At 39.5% G+C, this 22,228-nt stretch overlaps 1 protein-coding gene across 21 annotated transcripts in view; it reads left to right on the top strand.

Annotated features, from left to right (window-relative positions):
• ptprsa (protein tyrosine phosphatase receptor type Sa) overlaps window positions 1-22,228 on the top strand; it is a 241,274-nt gene that overhangs the window by 102,047 nt on the left and 116,999 nt on the right. For all 21 annotated transcript variants that reach the window (XM_032526600.1, XM_032526609.1, XM_032526605.1 and 18 more), the window contains 2 exons: window positions 5,733-5,942; window positions 20,558-20,703. In XM_032526600.1, coding sequence (XP_032382491.1) covers window positions 5,846-5,942; window positions 20,558-20,703 — 243 coding nt within the window. In that variant the 5' untranslated portion in view covers window positions 5,733-5,845. The remainder of the gene's footprint in view (window positions 1-5,732; window positions 5,943-20,557; window positions 20,704-22,228) is intronic.

The raw sequence follows: 22,228 nt of genomic DNA on the forward strand, positions 1-22,228 counted from the left end.
CCCCCCCCCCCCCCCCACATAAACGCTTTTTGGTGGGGAATGTTGCATTGTGAGATCCGATTACCACACCCTTTAATAATCAGAACAATTGCAGCGCTGCATAATTCTGCCCAATTTTCCAGATGTGGAGACAGGAGTACACAAAAAATTACACAGCAAGCAGGCTGCTCTTGTGCAGTTTGGAAAGTGAGAACACCGAGCATCTATATAACCTGGTAACCAGTAGTATTAACCTAAACCGCATTGGATTACTTGTCACAAGTAATCGAGTCGTGTACGTAGTTATCTACTGCATCTAATTTTTCTGCAATGAAAAAGGTTACGCGTTGGTGGAATGGTATTCTCAGTTGTCTGATTTTGGAGACACCTATGCCCTTCTCTTCAACACAAACATTTGCATATCTTCCCCAAGTAAGAACTAATTTTGATTTAAAAATGAGTTAGATTGTTGTGCACCACTCCACCAGGAAAAAAACTTGTTCTTTACATTTAGCAAATGTGAAATTATCGATTGTTGTTTTTTTATAATATATATATATAAATAGAATTTTGTAACCTGGGAAATAATTTCTAAGAAATTAAAATAAATACTTTACTCTTGCATGACACTAGACAAATTTGTTTAAGGCAATTTGCTACAACCTCCTCAAAGTTGCTCACAGGGTAGCGGGACCAATACCCATCCTTTAATTACCCAAGAATTAACAACCGCCCTGCCCCGGCTGCATCAGGGAGTCCCTGTAAACAGGTCCTGCCAGAGAGTCTTGAGCTAGAATATAGATGTTGTTGACACACACACACCCTAGAAACCAAACAATGCATCAATGCATAAAAAATGTACTCCTGCATAAAGTCCTGTCCTTTTTTTTTTTTTTACAACTAGACAAAGATAAAATATTATTCTTTTTGAAGTTCTAGACATCAAAAACACTGTTTTGATCATCAAGCCCAACCAAATTGAGCGTGTTTTAACTGTATGTGTGTGTGTGTGTGTGTGTGTGTGTGTGTGTGTGAGTGTGAGGGAAGTGGGCTTACTGTTCACCTCCTAAAAGGGCTTATTAATGTGGTCCCTCAGGTCATAAGTAGTTGTTTTTCTCCTCATGAATACAACTTCACATATTTGCAGAGTGTTTGTGTGGGAAGAGCTGTCTGTAACAGGAAGGTGTGTACGAGTGGAGTGAAATATCCTGGTGTATCAAAGTCACTAGTCTCATCTCTTCTCGAGAAATTATACCGTATACTTGCATTGGATTGACTGATACTGGTTTTTCAAAATCCCAAATTTTTTAAAATGCTCTAAGTACTTATTTACCAAATTACAAACTTTCAAACTGAAGCAGAGGGACAGACACAGAGCTGTAGCACAGCCAAAGTAGTGCACTTTTTTAATTAATTACCTTTATCGCTTATAAGGAAATAATGCTGATACAGATGATCTGCAAACTGCCAAAATATGGTCTGTCCCTAATACTTACCTGTGCCTGCATTCACTTTGTAGGATTTACTGTCCTTTTTAATTTTTCTTGGCCCATTGTGGCCTGTGTGTAGCCGGGCAAGTCCATGCACACAGTTCATATATTTTGGTTCTGCTTTCATTTCATGCTTATGGTGCAAATTTCCATCTCCCATGCCCTTCGCTGCCTTTCTCAAGCTCAGTAATCAAATGCATTAGTATCAATATTGCATTGGGAAATGAGCCAAATTTAAAGCTTGACCATGTCAAAGTGAGAGTCCCTGATAGCCAGTGACTGCCCCCACTCAATTGAAATTGTGCTGGGTCTTTTCTGTAATTACTGGAGCCTGGCAACTGGTTAATATCTGGAGTGATGGCCAGATATTAAAAAAGATATTTCTAGCTGTATTAAGAAGTTCTAGCTTCAAAATATATTCATTGCCCATCAGTGGGAATAACCTAGAATTTATTGAATAGACTTTGTCACAGTCAGGCTGTCAGTCTAACAAAAAAAGTGAGCAGCACATTGTATTTCTTTGCATGCATTTGCTTAAAGCTGTTTTGAGTATTAAATGGTAACTTAATTCCACCTGATGGCAGAAAGCCTTGTGAAAATGATGTCTAATAAATAAAATAATGTATGAGTTACATGCTAGCAAATACTGAACAACACTGGCTTCCCTATGGGGTTGCACTTGAAGAATGTAAGTCATTTTTCACTCGTCTGGTTTAGTGGACCAGCTTGTGGGAAAAATAAGCTCAACTTGCTGCCATACAACTAATCTTCTTATGGTAACACTTGGGAGTTGTAAGTTAAGTACTTTACTACAGGGCAACTTTATAATACCACTGCCCTGTAAATTGTGCTACTGAGAATTTGATGATGCAGCTCTGTTGTCACAGGATTGCTGCTAATAATGATCTCCCTCTCATTACAAAGGCCAACGGGTCAACAGAAGATGGTTTGGTGTGTTAGCATACAGTATTAAGTTACTGTTTCCAGTGGTGGCAAATGAGGTGGTAGTGCTTTTACTTTTTCAATGCTTATCTTATGCAAGCTTACCAATCACTAACTTTTACTAATTGGCTAGATTTTCCTAAGAAATTAGTAAATTGTTGCAGTCGTTCTAGTTACGTTGAAGTACGCAGGTAATGGTTTATCAATCGATCTGCCTCTCTGATAGCATTGCCAGAATGCTAATTACTCTCTCGTTCCTCTGGCCATTTGAAAAGGCAGAGTGATGAATACTTTTAGCCAGAGGTTTTCCCACGGAGGTGCGAAAAGCAGGACAAACTGTTGTGCTTTTTATGTCATGTCTTTCTTTTTTATGGTAATGGCTGCTTCAGGAACATGTTGGCATCTCTGTTTAGAGTTGCCTTTGCTGTTACGGTTAAAACTTTGCTTTTGTGAGGTTTTAGCCTATCCCTATCCCTCAGGGATTCATAACTAATATGTGTAGGCATGTATGTATCTTCTTTTTATGCTTCTTTATCTATTCTTATTTTTTTTATTCACAGTTCAGAAAAGGCAGTGTTAAGCTGTGTAGACAGTGTCTATGGTTGAACCGGTGCCCACACTTGGCCTTAGGTTATGTTTGGCAAGGCCCTTCAACAACAATAGCTGTTGTAATTGTGTTTTGAAGTTTGTATAGCAACCAGAGGTGGAGATAGAAAGCCATGCCCTAAAGGGAGGGCCATAAATCATAACCAAGGCACTTTGTGAGCAAAGATAGAGTAATTCCCCACAGGCACGGCAAGATTCCCACTCCACCAATGTTTACAGTCAGAACAATAGGGGCATCATTCAGAGGTCTCCTAGATAATGTGATACTCACCCATTCTCTCTATTCATGTTTATGTATTTCCCTCTGCTCTCATTAATGACATCACCTGCCCTCCAGGTCAAGAAAAAGGGAGGGTTAAAAAGAAGAATAACAAGCAAGGACACACATGTGGGTCGTGCGTTTATAGTATTGTGTTGAAAGATGAGCTGAGTTCCTGAAAGACACCCACTTTTTTCTTGCATGGCATCGACACAAAAGACCTATTGTTGATTTATCCCTTTGTGTTTTTGTAAGTGCACGTGTGTCACGCGTTCTTGAATTTATCTGTTTGATGTTCAGATGTGAAAAATGGCAGTGTTTTCAGAGGCCAGTAGCTGTATACTGTGTTTGCGTTTGTGTCATAAATTAGGTTTGCTGCATGCGTTTGTGGTTAATTTTAAGTGTGCCTGCTGCTGCATTGTCTTTCTGTTTCATTTCGCCAGTTAAAGAGCTTGGTCCAATAGCTGTGAAGGGTGGGGCGCTCGTATATGCCTGCTGTCTGAGGTGCTTGGTTACATTGCAATTAGCTGTGGTTGTCTGCCTCTCCCACAAGGCCACAGTCACATACGTAGTAGCCCTGTAAAGCAGCTGCGTATATTAACCTTTCAACTAATTTAGCAGCTTGACACGGTTGACATGATCACTCACGTTTTTGAGAAAGGTGATTTACATTTTTTTTTTTCTATTTCTTTTTTTTTATTTTTATCTTTTATAGCTAACGTACCATCATGGTTGGTTAGTTAGTGTTGCCCAACATTGTTATTAATTTATGTATATATATATATATATATATATATATATTACACACATAATTTATAAATTGCCTCACTTGCCACACATATATATACTGTATGTAATTTATGTGTGTGGCAAGTGAGGCAATTTATAAATTCTGACTTCATATAACTTCATTCCATTGGTGTAGTTTGCCTGTAAATCTGTTTGTCTTAGACTGTATACTTTTGATCCTGATTTCATCTGAATGATAGAGATTGTAACTGTCAGTCAGTTAAGCTATTTTTTGAATTAAACTGAGTTCACATTGCAGGTAAGGATTTTATAAAGTGTTCAGGGACAGTTTGAAAGTGGATGTTTCATGGTTCAAAACTGCAAACCTTTGTTGACAGAATATTATCTTTAACATTGAGGTTACTCAGGAAAAAAAAAGTTGCTTTAGGGCATCCACGATAAACTGCACGCTGTCTGCACAGTTCGTGCTATATAGTGCCCTGTTAACCACCCAGTATGTGAGTAATTAATCTCAATTCTTGAGAGTCGCTTTTGCCCCTTGTGTGGGCTCAGCTGAGTAGCAGCATCCCTCCAGCTGAGAAGAGTTCAGTGTCTTGCACAAGGACACTGAAGCAGATCAGATGCTGACACAGGGGCCTAAACCTGGGTCCTGTCATCTGGGTCCTATGAGAATGAACAGTTTTGTGTTTACAACTCGTTTGCTGACACAGACATTGCTTTCATCAAGAAATGGACAAACTCATTAGATTCATGTCGTCGATGTCTCTCACGTTTCTTTCTTCATCTCTTTACTCACGTCTTTTTTAATTAAAGTGTGTGTGTGTGTCTCTGTGGTGGGAGGCGTCACCAGTCCTGTGTATCTTGGGGGATTAATGGCAATCTGACTAAAACAAAGAGACAGTGCCTGGAATATCATTGAGTTCCTTTGTAATTACAAGGCATTGAGATAAGCAAATAATGACAAGATCCGGCGATTAGGAATTTAAAAAAAGAAAGAAAGAAAGAAAACAGTGACTCCCTGCTAATTAAAGGAAGTGAGAGGACCCTGGTTGAGAGATGGGGAGGTTACAGGGTTTGGTGTATGTGACATTTTGCTTCCAGTAGCGTCCCCAACACCCTATTACCTTCCTTACATTTATCAGCAGCAATGAGAGGTTGTGGAAAGCACAGCTGAGTGGCCTAGTCTGTTTTTTTTCCTTTCTAAATCAAAATGTCCTGTATAGATAGATAGAGAGATAGATAAAGGGATAGAGAGAGATAGGTTTTTATTGATCCCACAATGGGAAATTACAGTGTTACAGCAGACAAAATATCAGACACAGCACACATACAGAATATACATGAAATGATAATATGGGCAGTCCTTCACATTTTCTCTGCAAGTGGCTATGGGCGTCCTGTCAAATTCTCAAAAGTAATACATATTGTTTGGCACCATTTTATTTAGGCATTGTTCTCCCATCTAGAATTGTTGCAACAATCAAACGTATTATATTGTTTTACCTTAATGTCCCTGAATGTAAATGCTAAGTAGTCATGTTTCTTATGTGCGTTAAAAATTTATTGTGTCTGTAGTTGGAGCTATGACTGTTGATTGTGGAAAAACAGTATGAATGTCAACCAACCCTCCTTGGGTAAAAAAGAAAAGAAAAAGGGAATTACAAAAATGTCTAATTTTCCCCGTCTTTCTTCCTGTCGTTTTGCAGAGTGCCAAGCCGTCCTGCGTGAAGATCCCAACCTCGGCCTCGGCTCTCCAGCCAGGTCAAAGATCAGTCCCATCCCCACCCCTCCCTGCCCCCCCTTCCCTCCTAGAGCCAAAATGGCCACCAGCGGTGCCCCTCGCCTCTCCTTGCCAATCCTGCTGCCTGCCACCTCTCTGCTGCTATCACTGCTGCTCACCGCCTCCCACGCCTTATGTAAGTATCAAGATTCTGACTGGAGAACATTTCCTTCCTGGCGCCTTTCATAGGGATAGTTCAACTGCTTTTTTCCACTGTCACTTTGCTTTTGGTGAGCATGTAAAGGCATGTATTACTATCTCAAATTGTTGATACCTCATCTTGGAAAGGCTGTTTTCATCTCCAAAAGAAATAGGATGTCTCTGCTACTGCCTTGAAAAAATAAACATTTCAGGACAATCTTAAGATCTAGGTTTGACTTAAGTAAGTGGCATTTGTATTTGCAATATGCTTAATGATGAGTGAGCATGAAGGGCCTCCATGATTTTGCTCAAAGGCTACAAGGATGTGTAGCTGTTGAAAGACAAGTTCCCTTTTGAAAAGACTGAACATTTTAAAATAATGTATGTCTTAAAATATGTACCATTTGGACAGATGCATCTGTATAAATCATGCTCCAAAACTTCCCATGATTGTAACAGAGGAACGTCAGTAGATTCATATCCCACAATGTCAACTCCTGCTTAGGATTTGTTCTGCACCATTTCCCTGTTAAGATGGACTTAGAGCAGCATTACGGAGACAAAACAAAGACAAGGCTCTGCAGAGAAATAGAACAAGAGCGATGGTGAGGTGGGGAGGCCCTTGGGTTTTATTGTAACTCGTGTGTGTGTGTGTGTGTGTGTGTGTGTGTGTGTGTGTGTGTGTGTGTTGTTGTGTGTGGTGGTGTGGTGTTGTGTGTGGTAGGGGGCGGGTGAGTGTGTATGTATGACGTGATGAATGTGTGTCCGTCTGCAGATCATGGTGTGAGCATGTGTGTTGGAGTGTGTCACTGACAAATTCATGCAACATTTAAATGATGTTTGTGCAAATTTTACCCACTGCTTTTGTCTGTGTATTGTATGTGTCTAAGGAAAGGCTGTGCTACAACATTGTCTCATTTTGATTGGATCTAGTCTTATCTTCCCCCTCCTCTCCATCTGTGCCTCTCTTGGTAAAACCTTTTCTAAGGCAAAAAGAAAAACAAAGTTTCTTCAGTAAGTTAATAAAAGTGTTAATAAAGTGCTTTTTAAAAGAAGTATGCATACACCCTATATGCACTCAAATTAGCAAAACGCAAGATGCTGTATTCAGATGCAAACAAACCGCAAAGCTAGATTAAGTTTGCAAAGGAATTATGAAATTAAAAAAAGAAAGACAGAATCAATAAAATTTGTGAGCAAGATAATTAAAATCTGTCCTAAAATGGCACTTAAAAATGTCATCATACCGAGCCATTGCAACATTTTAGGCACACCTAGTTGGGGCACCTATGCTCCACAGCATAGGTGCCCCAACTTAAATTTTGAGGAATTTGAGTCGTGCCGGATTTTCGGAGGTGATTTGCGAGATAGATTGGATTTTTTACCTTGTTCCATCCGTCATTTGTCAGAGTTTCTGACATTCAGTGAGTGTGTTATTGGTGGTTCAAGATAACATGAGAAGGACTTGATTTTCCCCATGTTGCAACAGAGATGCCTACTTTTGATTGCATGGTTGTTTGAGTGTCTGGTAGTATAATTTGAGTGCCTTTCAGCTCATGAAAACAACTGAAAGTGCACCCAGACAGGTTTCAAACAGATGTCTTTGTTCTCTTCCGTCTTGACTTTTCTTTCTCGCTGACTGCAAGGCCACATACTTGTTTTCAGAGTGACAGGAAAGCAAAGGCCAAAAACTTCCTTCTCTTAACAAGTAGACAAAGAAGAAGACAAAGTTTGTTGCATCTTCTCGTCTTCAGTTCAATGGAAGATTCACTAAGTTAGACCTGTTTTTTTTTACCTACACTTGAACTTATTTACAGCCCCTGTTTGCTCCGCCTGGTTTAAATACCATTCAGTGCAGTCTGTTTCATCATTGATGGAGATAAGCTTTCCCTACTCTCTCGCCCACTCTCTCTTAAGGCTGTTTTATGGTTAAATTCCACAGTGTAGCTACGCCGTTGCTCCTACGGGGTTGTGACCCTTTTGGAGTTCTGCATTAGGGTTGAACGTGTTTCTTTGCATTGCGGTGCATTTCAACGGCAGAACACTAGGGGTTGTGTTTTCCAAAGGGTCAGTCGTGAAACTCTTTGTTTACGTGTGTGTGTGTGTGTGTGTGTGTGTGTGTGTGTGTGTGAAGTGGGCTTACTGTTCACCTCCTAAAAGGGCTTATTAATGTGGTCCCTCAGAAAGTGTCTTTGGAACAAGTTGTGACTTTACAGTCAGAGAAACAAAGTGTCTTCCCTGTGCTTTCTGACCATGGGGGGGGGGGAAATCTGTAGCAGGAAGAGTTAACCATCTCCTTGATTTAAAGTCATTTATGGAGAAGGAGAACCAGGAAATGAGTCGGGGGTGAAATGCAACGCTACCAAGCCACGGCCGAGTGATGTGCGTGGCCGCAACGTGTAGTTTTTTCAAGGTACACGTCAGGCTATGACGTAGAGTCTGGCTTAGATGCAGAGGGGTCTGCGGGGTACGCCGTCAATTCTACGCACAACCATAAAAAGGCCTAGACACACACACACACACACACACACACACACACACACACACACACACACACTGCACTCACATCACTAACAGCAGGGCTCTCTCCCCATCTGTCGGTATCTGCCAGTCTATGTCTGTTCTGCCTGTGGATATGATCACTGTTTTTGTTGAGCTCCCAGTCTGTCTCATTGTCTCTTGTTGATGTTCACATGTTTATTTTTCCTTGTCTACCCCCTCCTTGACACACACCACCCACACACACACACACACACACACACACACTCCCCACTGTTCCGTCTCATCTCTTTTTGGGGCCACACAGAATCACCCCACAGTTATGTTTGGAAATATATGCACACAATTACAGTCTACCTCCTTTTGCTTTCTCTGATTGTCTTTCACACCCACGTGCACACACACACAGACACACCAACGCACACATGCACACACACATGCATACACTAAGCCCAGTGGTGCAGTGGTGCACTTATATTTGCTCCCACCTGGTGGACTGAGAGCATTGAGGAGTGGGGGACAAAGACATTATGTCAACACTTACCAGGTTCTAACGACGCACACACACACACTCAGTGGATGCCACCCTTTTGCAGAAAAGCCCAGCCGAAACCATGATGTCATTGCTTCCTCTCACACCCCTCCCTCTTTCTCTTTGCCCTCCATCCCTTCCATTTAAACTCATAAATCACAGTGAGAAAGAGACATTATTAATCAAAAGAGAAAGAAAGATGGCTTAATAAAGCCGCTAGCCAACCGTAATAATGCTTGGCTCCCTGTTTGTGTACATGTTTATGTCTGTATGTTTGCATGTAATTTTGCGTGCAGATGCGTGTGTTGTGTGTGTGTGTGTGTGTGTGTGTGTGTGGGTGTGTGTTGTGTGTGTTGTGTGGTGTGTGTGTGTGTGTGTGTGTGCATGCTAAGGCTGCTTATACTGTGTTTTGTGTAGGTGTCACCTGAGCTTTTCATAGTTTGCTATTGCATATTTAGCAATAGATCTATAATGTTGTCATAACACAGTTATAAAATGTTTTAATTGTAGCACCCGAGACTTTTCTAGCAAAAGAAAAGATAAAAACATAACAAAGACCCAACACAACTGAAAGTTGTAAGAGTAAAATATAAAAACAGTATATTAGCAGTCTTTATTTTTTATTTTATTTTTATTTTAAACGCCCAAGGTTGTGTTTCTGACACTGTAACTAAGGCTGATTAAATGCTCTGTGGATTGAAAGTGCAGTAATTACTGAAATATTGTAAAGACCACCACACACACACCAAACACATATCTATATATATATATATATATTATATATATATTATATATTATATATATATTATATAACGTGTATATATACACCACACACACACACACACACACACACCCACACACACACACACACACAACACCACACCACCATAATCGAAGACTTTGTGTGTCGAGAAATGACTTTAACAAACCTCGGCTCAAACGTACAGCTCTGCTACTTTTAACAAATCCCAGTATGACAAGTCCTATAATTTAATTGAATATTCAGATCTGCTTTAAAAGCTACAATGGCAATTTTTGTGTTTTTTGTTGTTGTCCTTTGGGGTATGATGAAGGTGCAACAAGAAGCTGTGTTTCTGTTTGACAGGGAGACAAGCTTATTTTTGTGTATTCTTTTCTGGCCTTTCACTTCCGCCTCACTTATTCCTCCTCTTTTCTTTTGGCCTTTGAGTCCTCAACAGTAGCATTCTTGGCAGAGTACTCGTAATAGTAATTGGCCAGAACTCACTGTGATGGGGTGAGGGTGTTCAATTATTTATATTCCTTTGAAGCTGCCAATTGAAAATAAAAAAATGCAGCCCCTTAGTGGAGCTGTTATTTTCTTGTTCTTGTTTCCTACATCTCAGTCTCTGTCTTTCCCTCTCCCTCACTCAATGCTTATTTTTTTGTAGTCAAATGACGTTTGAGTCAAACACTGTCAAGTTAATTCTGTCAAATTCAATTTTATGTGTATCTTGCTGTTGCATTTTTGGCCCCATACTTTACTTTTTACACAGTTTTCCACTCAAATGAGGAGAAAACAAGTTAATTTTTAATTGAGTTACAGGCATGAGTCCCTGCCTCAAGTAGCCTGTTGGCACTGTCTGCACTCTGAGAGTTGTTATAGGTTGAATCCTCAGAGCTGGACACTTACAAATGGTAGAGGTAAACAATTTGATTTAGTGGTGCAATAAACCATCTTTCCTACTTTTTAGAATTCCTTTCAAAAGACCTAAACCTTCAGTTTGGCATTCATTATAAACTCGACAGTTTTCTCTAATCAAAATTTAAAATTGGTGTGCTCCAGGTGTGAGCTTTGGGTGCATGTGCAGTCAAAGTACTTGGTTGCTAGACATGGTATGAATGTTTTTCATACAAGACGGTTAAACATTATTGACGAGAAACCTCCACATTGAACTGACTTACAATGCAGTGGATGCCCATTGACTTACAATTTGGTTCCGAAAGTTAAAACAATGTGGCAATAGTATTAGAAAATATTAAGGCAATGTAAGTTCTTTTATTGAAATGTACCTCTAAAAGCACAGTTTTGGTCAGCACAATTGATCAAATAGCTGTCCCCCAAGCTTGCATCTATAGCTTCGGTGATACTTATACCTCTTCTTTTTTTGCCATTATCTTTCTTTCTCAGTCTCTTTTCGGTAACATGCTCCAGTAGTTTGAGCAATGTTATATGAACTCGGTTTGACAGAACAATAGGAGTGATTGAAGTGCGTGAAAGGCGCTATCCTTCTGTGTTTTTTTTTATGCCAGCAGAGATGAATTCAACACACCACCAAGGTGGCTTTTAAAATTGTAATGCCTTCAATGCTTTGATGTACAAGTTTAGATTTAGAAGGTTTTTAAAACTCCACCCAAAGAAAAATATTCCTCGATGCCGACTGTGGATCCAATAATTTTTCATACCTTCTTTCTCAGACTGCACAAGTGGAGACATTTCCTTGTATACAGCTTTACTTGGATATACATTTTAAAAAATAATAGAAAGCTACAGTGTGTGTTTTTTCTTTTTGGGGGTATTTTTTATGGAGAGATTTGTGGTCTTTATTTTCTTTATTCGTGTCATTGTTTTGATCAGACCTATTGCACCTTTGGCAGTTGGAGGTGTCCTCTTCATTTAATGAGCCAACAAGTATGCATCAATTGCTTGAAGGGATTCTCTAAATGACACAAATTTCTTCCCATTCCACCTCCACTGTGTGCTCTGTTTCCATTTTTAAATCAGACACCTACTTAAGCTTAATTCCCCTTCCCTCTCTCGGAGGAATTTAGCCTATTTACTTCCATTGGGCGGAATGGTACTTAGTGTGTTTCACTTTTTTTCTTAGCCTTCAACAATGGTTTCAATGGGACCAATTTGTGAAAATTACTAGTTTGCCACTCTTTTTAAAAATGCAGCTTTGCTGTGACAGCAGTGTGGTCCGGCAAAGTTTTTCACCTCTAGGTACTTACACTCCAGAACTTATTTTATACTGGGTTCCCACATCCTGGCACAAGTCCCTCATGGACTGCAAAGCCTGAGCCTTGCGAGTTTGCCTGGAGTGCAGTCAACATGGATGGCAAACTGCATGATGCAATGGGGAAGGCTTTGCACAAAAACATCACATCTTTACTAATTGCATGCATTAATTCACCCTAATTAAACTGTCACTCTCATTCAACAGTAGTGAACCAAATGGAAATAATTTTTTTGGACAAAAAAATGAGCTTCCTGAAGAACCACTCAATTTACGTAGGATAATACATTAATCAAGTGATAGTTAATGTGCATATATTCTCAACTTTACAATAAGGGTATCAAAGAGCATTTATAACTGTTTAATTATGGATTAGTAATGCTTATTCAGTATTCTTATACATTAACCAAGTGACCAGTTGTTGTTGACTTATATAGCATGCACAATAATTTAAATGGGTTGGGCTTTAAGTTTATGTCTACATAAGGACAAAGGAACAAACCTCGACATGGAGATATGGAGGCTTTTCACTGTTCTCACCCTCTACCAAATTTAAGTCATAAGTTGGAGGATGGACAAGTATAGTGGACAAAAGTGTGTGGACAACTATAATCTGTATAATAATAATAATAATAATAATAATAATAATAATAATGAGATGGATTGGTTGTGAACCCTAAAGTGTTCATATTAGGCTCATTTTAAGTTCATAATTGTATTTAGAGGTTATATTAGAATAGGTTTACATGGTTTAATTTAAAAAAAAAAAAAACATTTTGTAGTACTGCACATTGCTGCAGCTCCTCTTTTGACCCTGTGTGATGAGTTCTCTGTTTAAGCTACAGAGTGAGGCATCACACTTCTATTCCATCTTTGTTTTGAGCCGCACATGCGCAGTAGCTAGATAAGGACTACTACCCAGTCAGAAGTAGAGTATGAGGGAGTGCCACGCTAGCAGTCAAGCGAGCATTATAACTTGTGTTACAAAGTAACGCACGTTTGTCACGGAAGTAAAGGCTGGACTACAATAGCGCTGATTGGAGCAGTTTGTGAACAGTGTTTTATGTTGGAGATGTTATGTCTCTTTGGGATTTTTCACTTTGTAAACCTATAACGTGCACTAACAAGATATATATAACACAATAGAGGAAAGGGAAAAAGCCAAAAACATAATATGAGCACACATACATGACACGACAAGACATACATGCTATCAAACATCTTTAACAACCACCTAGTAATATTAAGAAATATCTTAACAAGTAAACTCTTGAAAAAACATGAGCATTGTTAATAGATGTGTATTAGACACCTTAATTAACTGTAATTAACGGTTAATTCATGCTTATAAAAGCATTAAGTAATGCTAATGAATGTACCCTTATTGCCTTGTTACAATTCTGCTTCCTAAAAAAGCTGATTTATATTCATTAGACAAAGTAATCCTGCCTCTTTATTAAATTGTTGAAAGGCAAATATAATTTTAAGACACTATTTGAGGTTACAAGATGGACAATTTTCCACTGTGTGAACTGCCTTCACAGTCCAGGCGGTACAAACTCGCTTTGAGAATTATTATATTCCCAACTGCTTGGCACCCCAGCTGCCCCAAGAGCAAATCCCAATTAGCCTTTCTTCCTCATATTTTAATTGGAAAAGCCACTGTTTCATTAACCCTTAAGCTTGCACAGCCATGGTAACGGTTACATAGGAATGGAGCCTGACCCAAACATGCCCTGTGGAATATGGCTATAGCTGAGATTAGTTTAGACAGACATTTTGTTATCCTGACTGGCAGAACATGCTTATTTCAAGCAAACATTCAAGCAGTTTCAGAAATTCACAGCTCACCAGCGCAATCACAGTATTACATGGTTTTCCGCTTCAGTGGCACTATGCTAAGTGTTTTGCTGCTTTTGTTTCATAATAGGCACTACAGAAGTCGACAAGTGCTACTACTACCAGGTTTAGCTGATACTATTTCATATAATTTCACTGCCCTCTGACGAAATTAGTTATGTGATAGAGGATGTCCTATTAGACACCACATTGACTAAATTTCAAAAATATTTTTAGCGCCATTGTTCATCTTCTAAGTTGGAATATGTTGATGCCGCCATAATTGTTTTTCACTCGCAAACATTTTTCCTATAAGAAAATTGGCAAAAGTCCTACCAACTTTTCTCTCTCTTCTTTTTCTTGACTGGTTCAAGTTTTTGCAGCAGTCTGCTGGTCTTTGTTGGCAGTTGATTGCGTGTGACAACCTCCAGACAAGACAAAGCAAGACTGCTTTAGAGCAAAGGCTTGGTTTCCATAGCGATGGCGCTTGCCCAGGCAGCCTGTGAGAATTGGTCCTGATTGATGTGGCTTGGTTGTTAAGGCCTGGAGGGGTGTGTGATTGTGATTGTGTCTGTTTGTATGTTTGGTTGTTGGTGTGCTGTTTAATCGGTCCACGTGAATGCCCATTTGGTTGAATCAATGCATCTTTCTATCTGTCTGTCTTCCCTCCATCGGCAGAAGTGTGTGTGTGCGCGTGTTTTGTGTGCTGATAAAGGCTGATAGGGATAAATCAGATCCAGGATTGACTGACAGGCAGCTCTTGCAGCTTTGCATCCTGCGCTGAGTGTTGTCGATAGCAGTTAGGTAGATTCTGCAATCTGGTTAAATCTCTATACATCTCAGAGGTCCACATGGCTGTAGTTCAACGTCATCTCTCTGCATGCACTGTAGTTTTTTTGACTTGGTCTTTTACTGCTGAATACCTTTTCAATTTTTTTATTCTCAAAGTAAATCATATTTAAATGAGTAGAAATGTTCTAAATTTTAAGTTAGACTTTGAAGACTAAGAAGGTTTTGAGGATTTTGGATGCTAAATTGCTCCATTCTCTAGTCATTGGTTGTTGTTTTCCCAAGCAGTCAGTCTTGGCAGTGTATGTGTGTGTGTCATGTGTCTGCTGTTTGTTTTATAAGAAAATTAAGTTTAATCTCAGCCAGGATTAACTAGTAAATCAACTTTAAATTAGTAACACACATTCATTAATTCGTGTTGCTCCATCTACTTTGGTAACATACTAATTAGGACCAGAGTATATTTGTTAGTATACTGTATACAGAAATAGAGTGTCTATTGAGATAATGTGGCAGGAAGTGGAATGAAAATATGTGGTATTAGACTTTTAAACTTGTTGCTTGTGTCAAGAGCAACTATGAGTACAACAGTCATTCTCATTGCATCCTCATCCTGACTTTCTTTTCAGACTTCCATATGAATGGCAGGAGAAATTGGAAGTAGTTTGCTTGTAGTAGTACCACTAATTGTACCAAATGTTCTTTTCAGACAGTGCTAGAAAAAAAATGTATCTATGTGCTGTGAAACATACCTATTTGTAGCAATATGGATAGTGCCATTTTCCCAATGCTCTGCCTTTCTCTGCAAATCACAGAATGGCGGTGAGTCATTTTGTCTCCCACTTTGCTAATTCAGCAGATAATGGCTCCTATTTATGACCCAAGAAGCTTTTCTCCATCAATTACTGTATTAGTCATAAAGCCACTCCCCTCCCTCCTCTTACGCCCCCTCTACCAAACGACAACAGAAAATAAGTGTAAATGGAGCTGTCTCATAGTCACATACCCACCTCCCACACTTCACCACTTTATAATCAAAGAGCTGGTGTATTCTGTCTTATCAGGTCCAACAGAGGTAGCGGACAGTAGCAGGTGGTAGCTGTATTAGCTAAACAAGCGTCTGTGTTCACAGGGTGAGTTTTTTTTCCCCTTCCTGCTAGCCGGCCGTGTTTGCTAGGCTCTTTTTTATTCTCTGGACCTTGTGAAGATAGCCCCCATTGCTGGTTATTTTAGCCCAGGCCATGTCCCCCTGCCAGGCAGATAAAGACAGGTGTTGTGTGCTTATCTGGGCAGTGTCGTACCTCAGTCTGTCTGAGGGAAGCTTGGGGAATAGAGAGAGACTTAGGTGGAAGGGACAAATGGCCACTGCGGGTGCAATGCCCTTTCAATGTCATCTCTGGTAACATAACACACACCGTTGGGTGGAGACTTTTGTACAAGGTACCTTACAGCAAAAAAGTGTTCATTTTTAGAATAGGTAGCAGCAGTGGGATCAATTGTCAAAAGCTCTGTGCTCTGTGTAACACCCGTATATTCAGACAGAAAGTAGAGGACTTTTCAAAGTGTATTATGGGAATATTTTTAAATTTTTTCCACATTAAATTGTACATCTTGGACTTATTATAACAATTTTTCTAACCCTAAAGACGCCCAATTATTAAAGGTGTTAATTGTAGCATTTTATTGTAATGTCAAATCAACAATTTGCTTGAGAGAAAAAAAAAAAAAAGGTTAATTACGCTCATTAGAGTTCAAACAACCATACACCGCATACCTGTAGTAATTGCACTATAGTAGACATTCATGGGCCCACAGCCACAATCTCAACCCTTTACCCAATCTGAAGTTAAATTATGCAGATGACGTTCAAATGATGTTAAACAAAATTAAACTACCTGAATGGTGAAAAATAAAAGAGCAAAAATAGATGAGAGAGGGAGAGAGAGACAGCTGAACTGAAACCGTTCTGATGTAATGTAATTATGTAAAATTCTATGGTTTGCAGTCTTGTGATGGTATCACAAAACATCACTCTTAGACACACGTCTGTGTGAAAAGTGACAGCAGATTATTGTCTGACAGAAGTCTTATGTATTCAAATGTGGATGGAATTCTGTCGGCTGTCGTCATAGGTGAGTTTATACCTTTATATAAAAAGGGATATCTCTCACACTTAAACTGTTACTGTCTCTATTTTACAGGCCAGCTTCTCAGTGTCTGCTGTAGCATTGCCTCTGCCTTTATTCAGCAGTAAGTGTTGCCTCACAGCTCGCTTAGTTGCTATGTTAGACATTCTCAGCTGTATTTTACTTAACCATCTTTTTTTTACCATACAGAAAAATCTAGAAAGTCACTTTGGAAATTAAGTGAGACTCGTTAACTCTTCATCTCATGGTTAATAAATGTTGCTTTAGACAAGAGCTATGACTTGGGTCTTGAAAATCCGTTTTGTTTGGCTCACAGTGTATGTGTATGTGTAAGTGCACACTACACAGTGTCATAAATATCTGCTGAGCAGGGTGTCAAAGATAGTTCAAGGGAGCATTGCAAGACACTACAGATAGTGTAGTTTATTAGTTTACAACCATCATTTTCAAAATGCAACCAGGTAGAATGAAGTAGCTTGGCAGGTATGAGTAAGAATCCTCTACTGTAGGGAGATGTTGGCATGGTGAAGCTTGATGCAGCAGAAGGGAGAAAAGTTTTTAATAGTTAATTTTTTGATGGTGACACTTTCTGTCCTGCCCTCCCCCTTCACATCATCTCCTCTAGTCCCTGGACCTCCTGTCACCTCCTCTCCTCTTCCAACTGTCTCGTCTCTTTACCACTGACCTCACCACATCTTCCTGCAGACCTCCTCCTATCAACCCCTGCTGTGTCATTCTTTTTCATTTCAAAAAGTTTTTTTCTGAGCTCCCTTGCTTTCTTTAAACCTTCCTGAGGTTAATGTTAAATACATACATATATATATATATATATATACTGTGTGTGTGTGTGTGTGTGTGTGTGTGGGTGGATGTATTATATATATATATATATATATATAATATATAATATATATATATTCAGTACTCTGAGAATACGATCCTGAATCGTCAGAAGTTGGGGGCCAGGCACCTTTTTGTACATCTATCTCATCCTATAAAGAGAGGGAGAAGGGACTGGGTGGAAATTCGATGGTCCGGGAAAACTAATCAAGAGTGCTGGCCTTCTGCACAGCCACTGCCACAGGCCTGCTCTGTGTAAATCCCTCTTCTGTCTCGACAAGGGCACATTGTAAGGGGAGGTCAAATGCGGATGAGCTGTGTTGTGTAGCTTCAGAATGGAAATTGGATTGTAATTACAAAAGGGATCATTGTATGCACCAAACAAATTAGGTAGGCCTACTCCTTGAAGCTAGATCTACTATCTATCTATCTATCTATCTATCTATCTATCTATCTATCTATCTATCTATCTATATATCTATATATCTTATCTATATAGATAATATAATTATATATATATATATATATATATATATATATATATATCTTTAACATCTATAAAGTTATTACAATGTTGGTATTGTTAATGATTCATGACATCTGATGCAGAGAGTGAAGAACACCTCTTCAGCTAAAGCTCCAGTTTTGGACTTTGTTTGGAAGATTACAAAGTTACAATCGTGCAACATTTAAGTAATGTGCTGTAAATTCCGCCACACTCCACACATTATCAAAACCGTCCTCTCTTAAATATTTGCTTACATTATAAATTAGTAATACTTATTTGTAGGAGATTTTACGTGATTTGAAAGATTGAAAGATGATTGTCAGGTTGCAGAAATCTTCCTACAAATTCAGTTATGAAAAAGTAAGTTTTAAAGAGGGCTAAGATATTTCTTGAAGGCTGTAACAATCAATACAGTTTCATTTGACCATCAGAAGGCCAGGAATCAATATTTCCAACATTAACATGATTGCCAGCAACCCAGCCCTTAAACTTCCTGTAAAAGTTGAAGAGTTTCATCCATGCCCTTCGGCTGGTTTATTTAACTCAGCATGTTGTCTGTCGATGTGCACCACTCACAGCCTGTCAGAATGATTTATCATATATGACAATTTAATTCACATATGGAATTAAGTCAACATGTTAATTCTAAAGTCTTACATGCACAGTGGAAATTACACCTTTAATCTTGGCAGCGTAGTTAGTGTCACGCTCTACCCCTTGAGCAATATTCTCCAAATTACCCAAGAAAAAAGAAGACAAAAAGTAGAAAAAAAATCAAAGCAAGATAAGAGTAGCTCTGTTCATCTGCAGTCAAGGCTGCTGACCATAGTGTGAAGAAAAAAGGAATCATAATAGTTTTTAATGGAAGGAACTTTTTTTGATCATTTGACCATGGACATCCTAATGAGCACATATTCTTGCTTTCAGCGATAATCTTGCATTCTCAGACATCTAAGCTTGTAAAATCAAGGTTAAGTGTGTCTCACACACTCGTATGCAGGGCAGGACCACATTCTGGTATGTGTTATGATGTGTATAAACACTCATCTTATATAGAGCCTCTTCTACTTGAAAAATACCAAGATGGTTGAGGAAATTGTGAAAAGTGCTTTTAAGATTAACTAGCCACCAACCACTAGTTAAACTCCACTGTTTTACCATTGTGTGAATCATTTGCGTGTGACATATTTAGGTTATTAGTTGGGGGTGGTGATATGAACTCTGCATGTGGTGCCTCCGCTTTCCTGAAGCAGTACACTCACACTTCTTCTTTTTCTTTTCCTTGTCCTATTTATTTTTGCCTCATTCTTTCTTAAATATCCGCTTTCTATCTCTCCTTATTGATGAATGCAAATACTCTCCTTCGTTTGTGTTTATTAGTGCCTGGAGACTGGTGTCGGCCCATGGTCCCTTAATTATTAATTTGACGTTATGCACTGGCCGTTTGATCATCCCCACATATCTGTAGGATTCAGATTTAACGAGTTCCCCAAGAGACTTTTTTTTTCTTCTTTTTTCTCTCTCTTTCTCTCTTTCTATCCGACTTGTTGTCTTGAACCTACTTCAAGGCATGAGACAAAATCACCAAAAGCACCAACATTACTAACTGTACATGGACGGTTTCATCAAAGAGTCTATGAGCACATACAGTACATTGTTACTATCTGTGGTCCAAGTGAGAATTGAACCTCTGATTGTGGCTTCGTCAATGCCATACTCCATCCTCCAAGAAAATCAGTCTCACTTTTGAAAACGTATACAATGTCAAATTAAAACAAAAACCCACATTTACTGCCTAATTTTCTTAATGCTATTTTCTCAGGATTTGCTACTGTACTGGTTGTATCCAGACCCCATTTTCCCTATGGAGAGATAGCTAGATGAGCTACTAATCATCAGCACCTTGGCCCAAAATCAACATATAAATTCACAGCGCTGTGATTTACACACTGACTTACACTGCACTGAAATTGGGGTACTAAAAAAGGAAAGGCACAGTTCTTTAATTCAACCCAATGTGTTCTGCATGGGATGATTCAGGATGACGACGAGGCCACGTGTTTGAAGAGGCTGCTCTGTTCAAGTTCAGTGATTTGATTTGATTGATGAACACTTGATTTAATATAGATAGATCACCATGGATATATGGCGAGCTATCTGTTTGTCTGTCTATCTATTCTGACTGACTGTCTAGTTATTTATTTTGTGTCTTTCCAAAGCTCAAACTGGCTATCTCCCATTACTTATCCAAGACTTAGCTCTGCTGCGGAACAGTGTGTGTGTGGGTGTGTGGTATGGAGTGAGAATAAGATACAGAAGGAGTTGGGGAGTGGAAAGTGTTGGATCATGTGACATTATTGATATGTGCATGTGTGTGGAAATGGGCTAGTCTTTCTTGAAAGGAACTGAGTTAATGTCCAGTGTGTATTGTGGCTTGTGCTAATGTGTTTCTTCTTTTCTGCCTTTCCTTGTCTTCCCTAGCATCACCACAGTTCACTAAAGTTCCTGCCGACCAGATTGGCGTCTCAGGGGGTGTGGTCTCTTTTGTGTGCCAGGCAAAAGGCGACCCAAAGCCAAAGGTTAGCTGGAACAAGAAAGGCAAGAAGGTCAATTCCCAGCGTATAGAGGTGAGTTAATGAGCCCGGCTGCTCACTGCTGCACTCTAGGGGGGAGGAGGGCAACTTTATTGTTGCTGTCCTTTAAATCTCATGCACCGCAAGACAAAAGACTCTTTTTAACCTTTATTTGCCCATACATTCTTTCAACGCTGCCCTGCACCACTTTGACTTTACATGTGAAATCTCCTGTTGCAGTTGGATTCCCACAGTCTTAGAAAATACATAAAAGTGTTTTTTTTGCTTCCTTTTTTTCTTTCCACAAATAGTTCTGAACAACAACTACAAATGCTTTCATGAACCGGCCTTTTTTAACCTCTGAGCAATGTTCAGGTCCACCATTGGCTACAGTTTCCCAGTAACGCAATGGGGAGCTCTCCCATTTCTCCCTCTCTGTCCTCTTTGCACTTGACTGACTGTCTCTGTTGTCACATTTTTGTTTCCAGTGCTGGTTCTTTTTCTGCATTTGGCCCTGTCTGTGTGAATGCGTCCGTCTGTGCGTTATTCATGATGTTTGTTGTTCAGTTCTCGGCAGGCGTCCCAGATGGCATCTCTAAATGTCTTGATTGATGTTCAGTGTCTCTTAATTAAAAAGTTGCTTTCGTTAACAACGGCAGTGCACAGAGATAGACACTGCACACACTGCGGCATGAAGACCATCACCGGGGAGGGGGCTAAAAAGCAAAAAAATGACAACATAATCAACGGGGAGAAGCAACATCTCAATGGAGGACAAAATAAAAAGACAAGTTGTGTTTGTACGTTCTCTTCTTCTGCATGCTAAGTGGGAAACAAAGCCAAGGGTGTGAAGGAGCCCGCCAGAATGAACGCATCTCTTCCTCCGTTTAGCATTAAATAAAAAGATTGTAAAAGGTTTTTGAAGTTATGATTTTTTTCCCCCCACTGTTCTACCCTGTAGACAGCTGCTTTGATATTGATCATGATGCCATGTTCTGCAGTGTTTTTAGCCTAATTAGCCGTTCAGCCCTGAAATGTGCAGCCGTGGAACAGCAGGATTAGTGCAGACTTGTACCTATATCTCAAAGGCATGTTTTGCTCAAGGATCTCAGCAGTGAAGCCTTCATCCAGATGGTGTAATGTCCTCTGAGGAATGATGGATGTTGAAAGAGTAGGTTTTCTGTTAGACTGGCAGACAGACAGACCATCTTCTCAAACATTTCATCTATTCAAAATTAGATTGATAGAGGTTATCTTGGGAAATGACTGGCTATGTTGAAAGGAGGAACTGTAATCATTTACCTGAGTCTTGAGGTCCTTCTTCTGGCCGTTGATTTGGTTTTCAGAGAGATCAAACCTGTCGCTCTTCAGGTGTTGGACGATGGCCAGCAATCGCAAAAACTGTCCTACTGTCAGCTACACCCACTGACAACTTTGAAAAAAAGACACATGTTTAAGTCCTCATATTATGCTTTTTGGCTTTTTGCCTTTCCTTTATTGTGTTATATATCTTTTTGTGGATGTAATAGTGTTACAATAGTGTTTTCACACACAGTGAAAAAGCCCAAAGTCCACCCCA

Source organism: Etheostoma spectabile, chromosome 9 (genome assembly GCF_008692095.1).
Source record: "Etheostoma spectabile isolate EspeVRDwgs_2016 chromosome 9, UIUC_Espe_1.0, whole genome shotgun sequence".
NCBI lineage: Eukaryota > Metazoa > Chordata > Actinopteri > Perciformes > Percidae > Etheostoma > Etheostoma spectabile.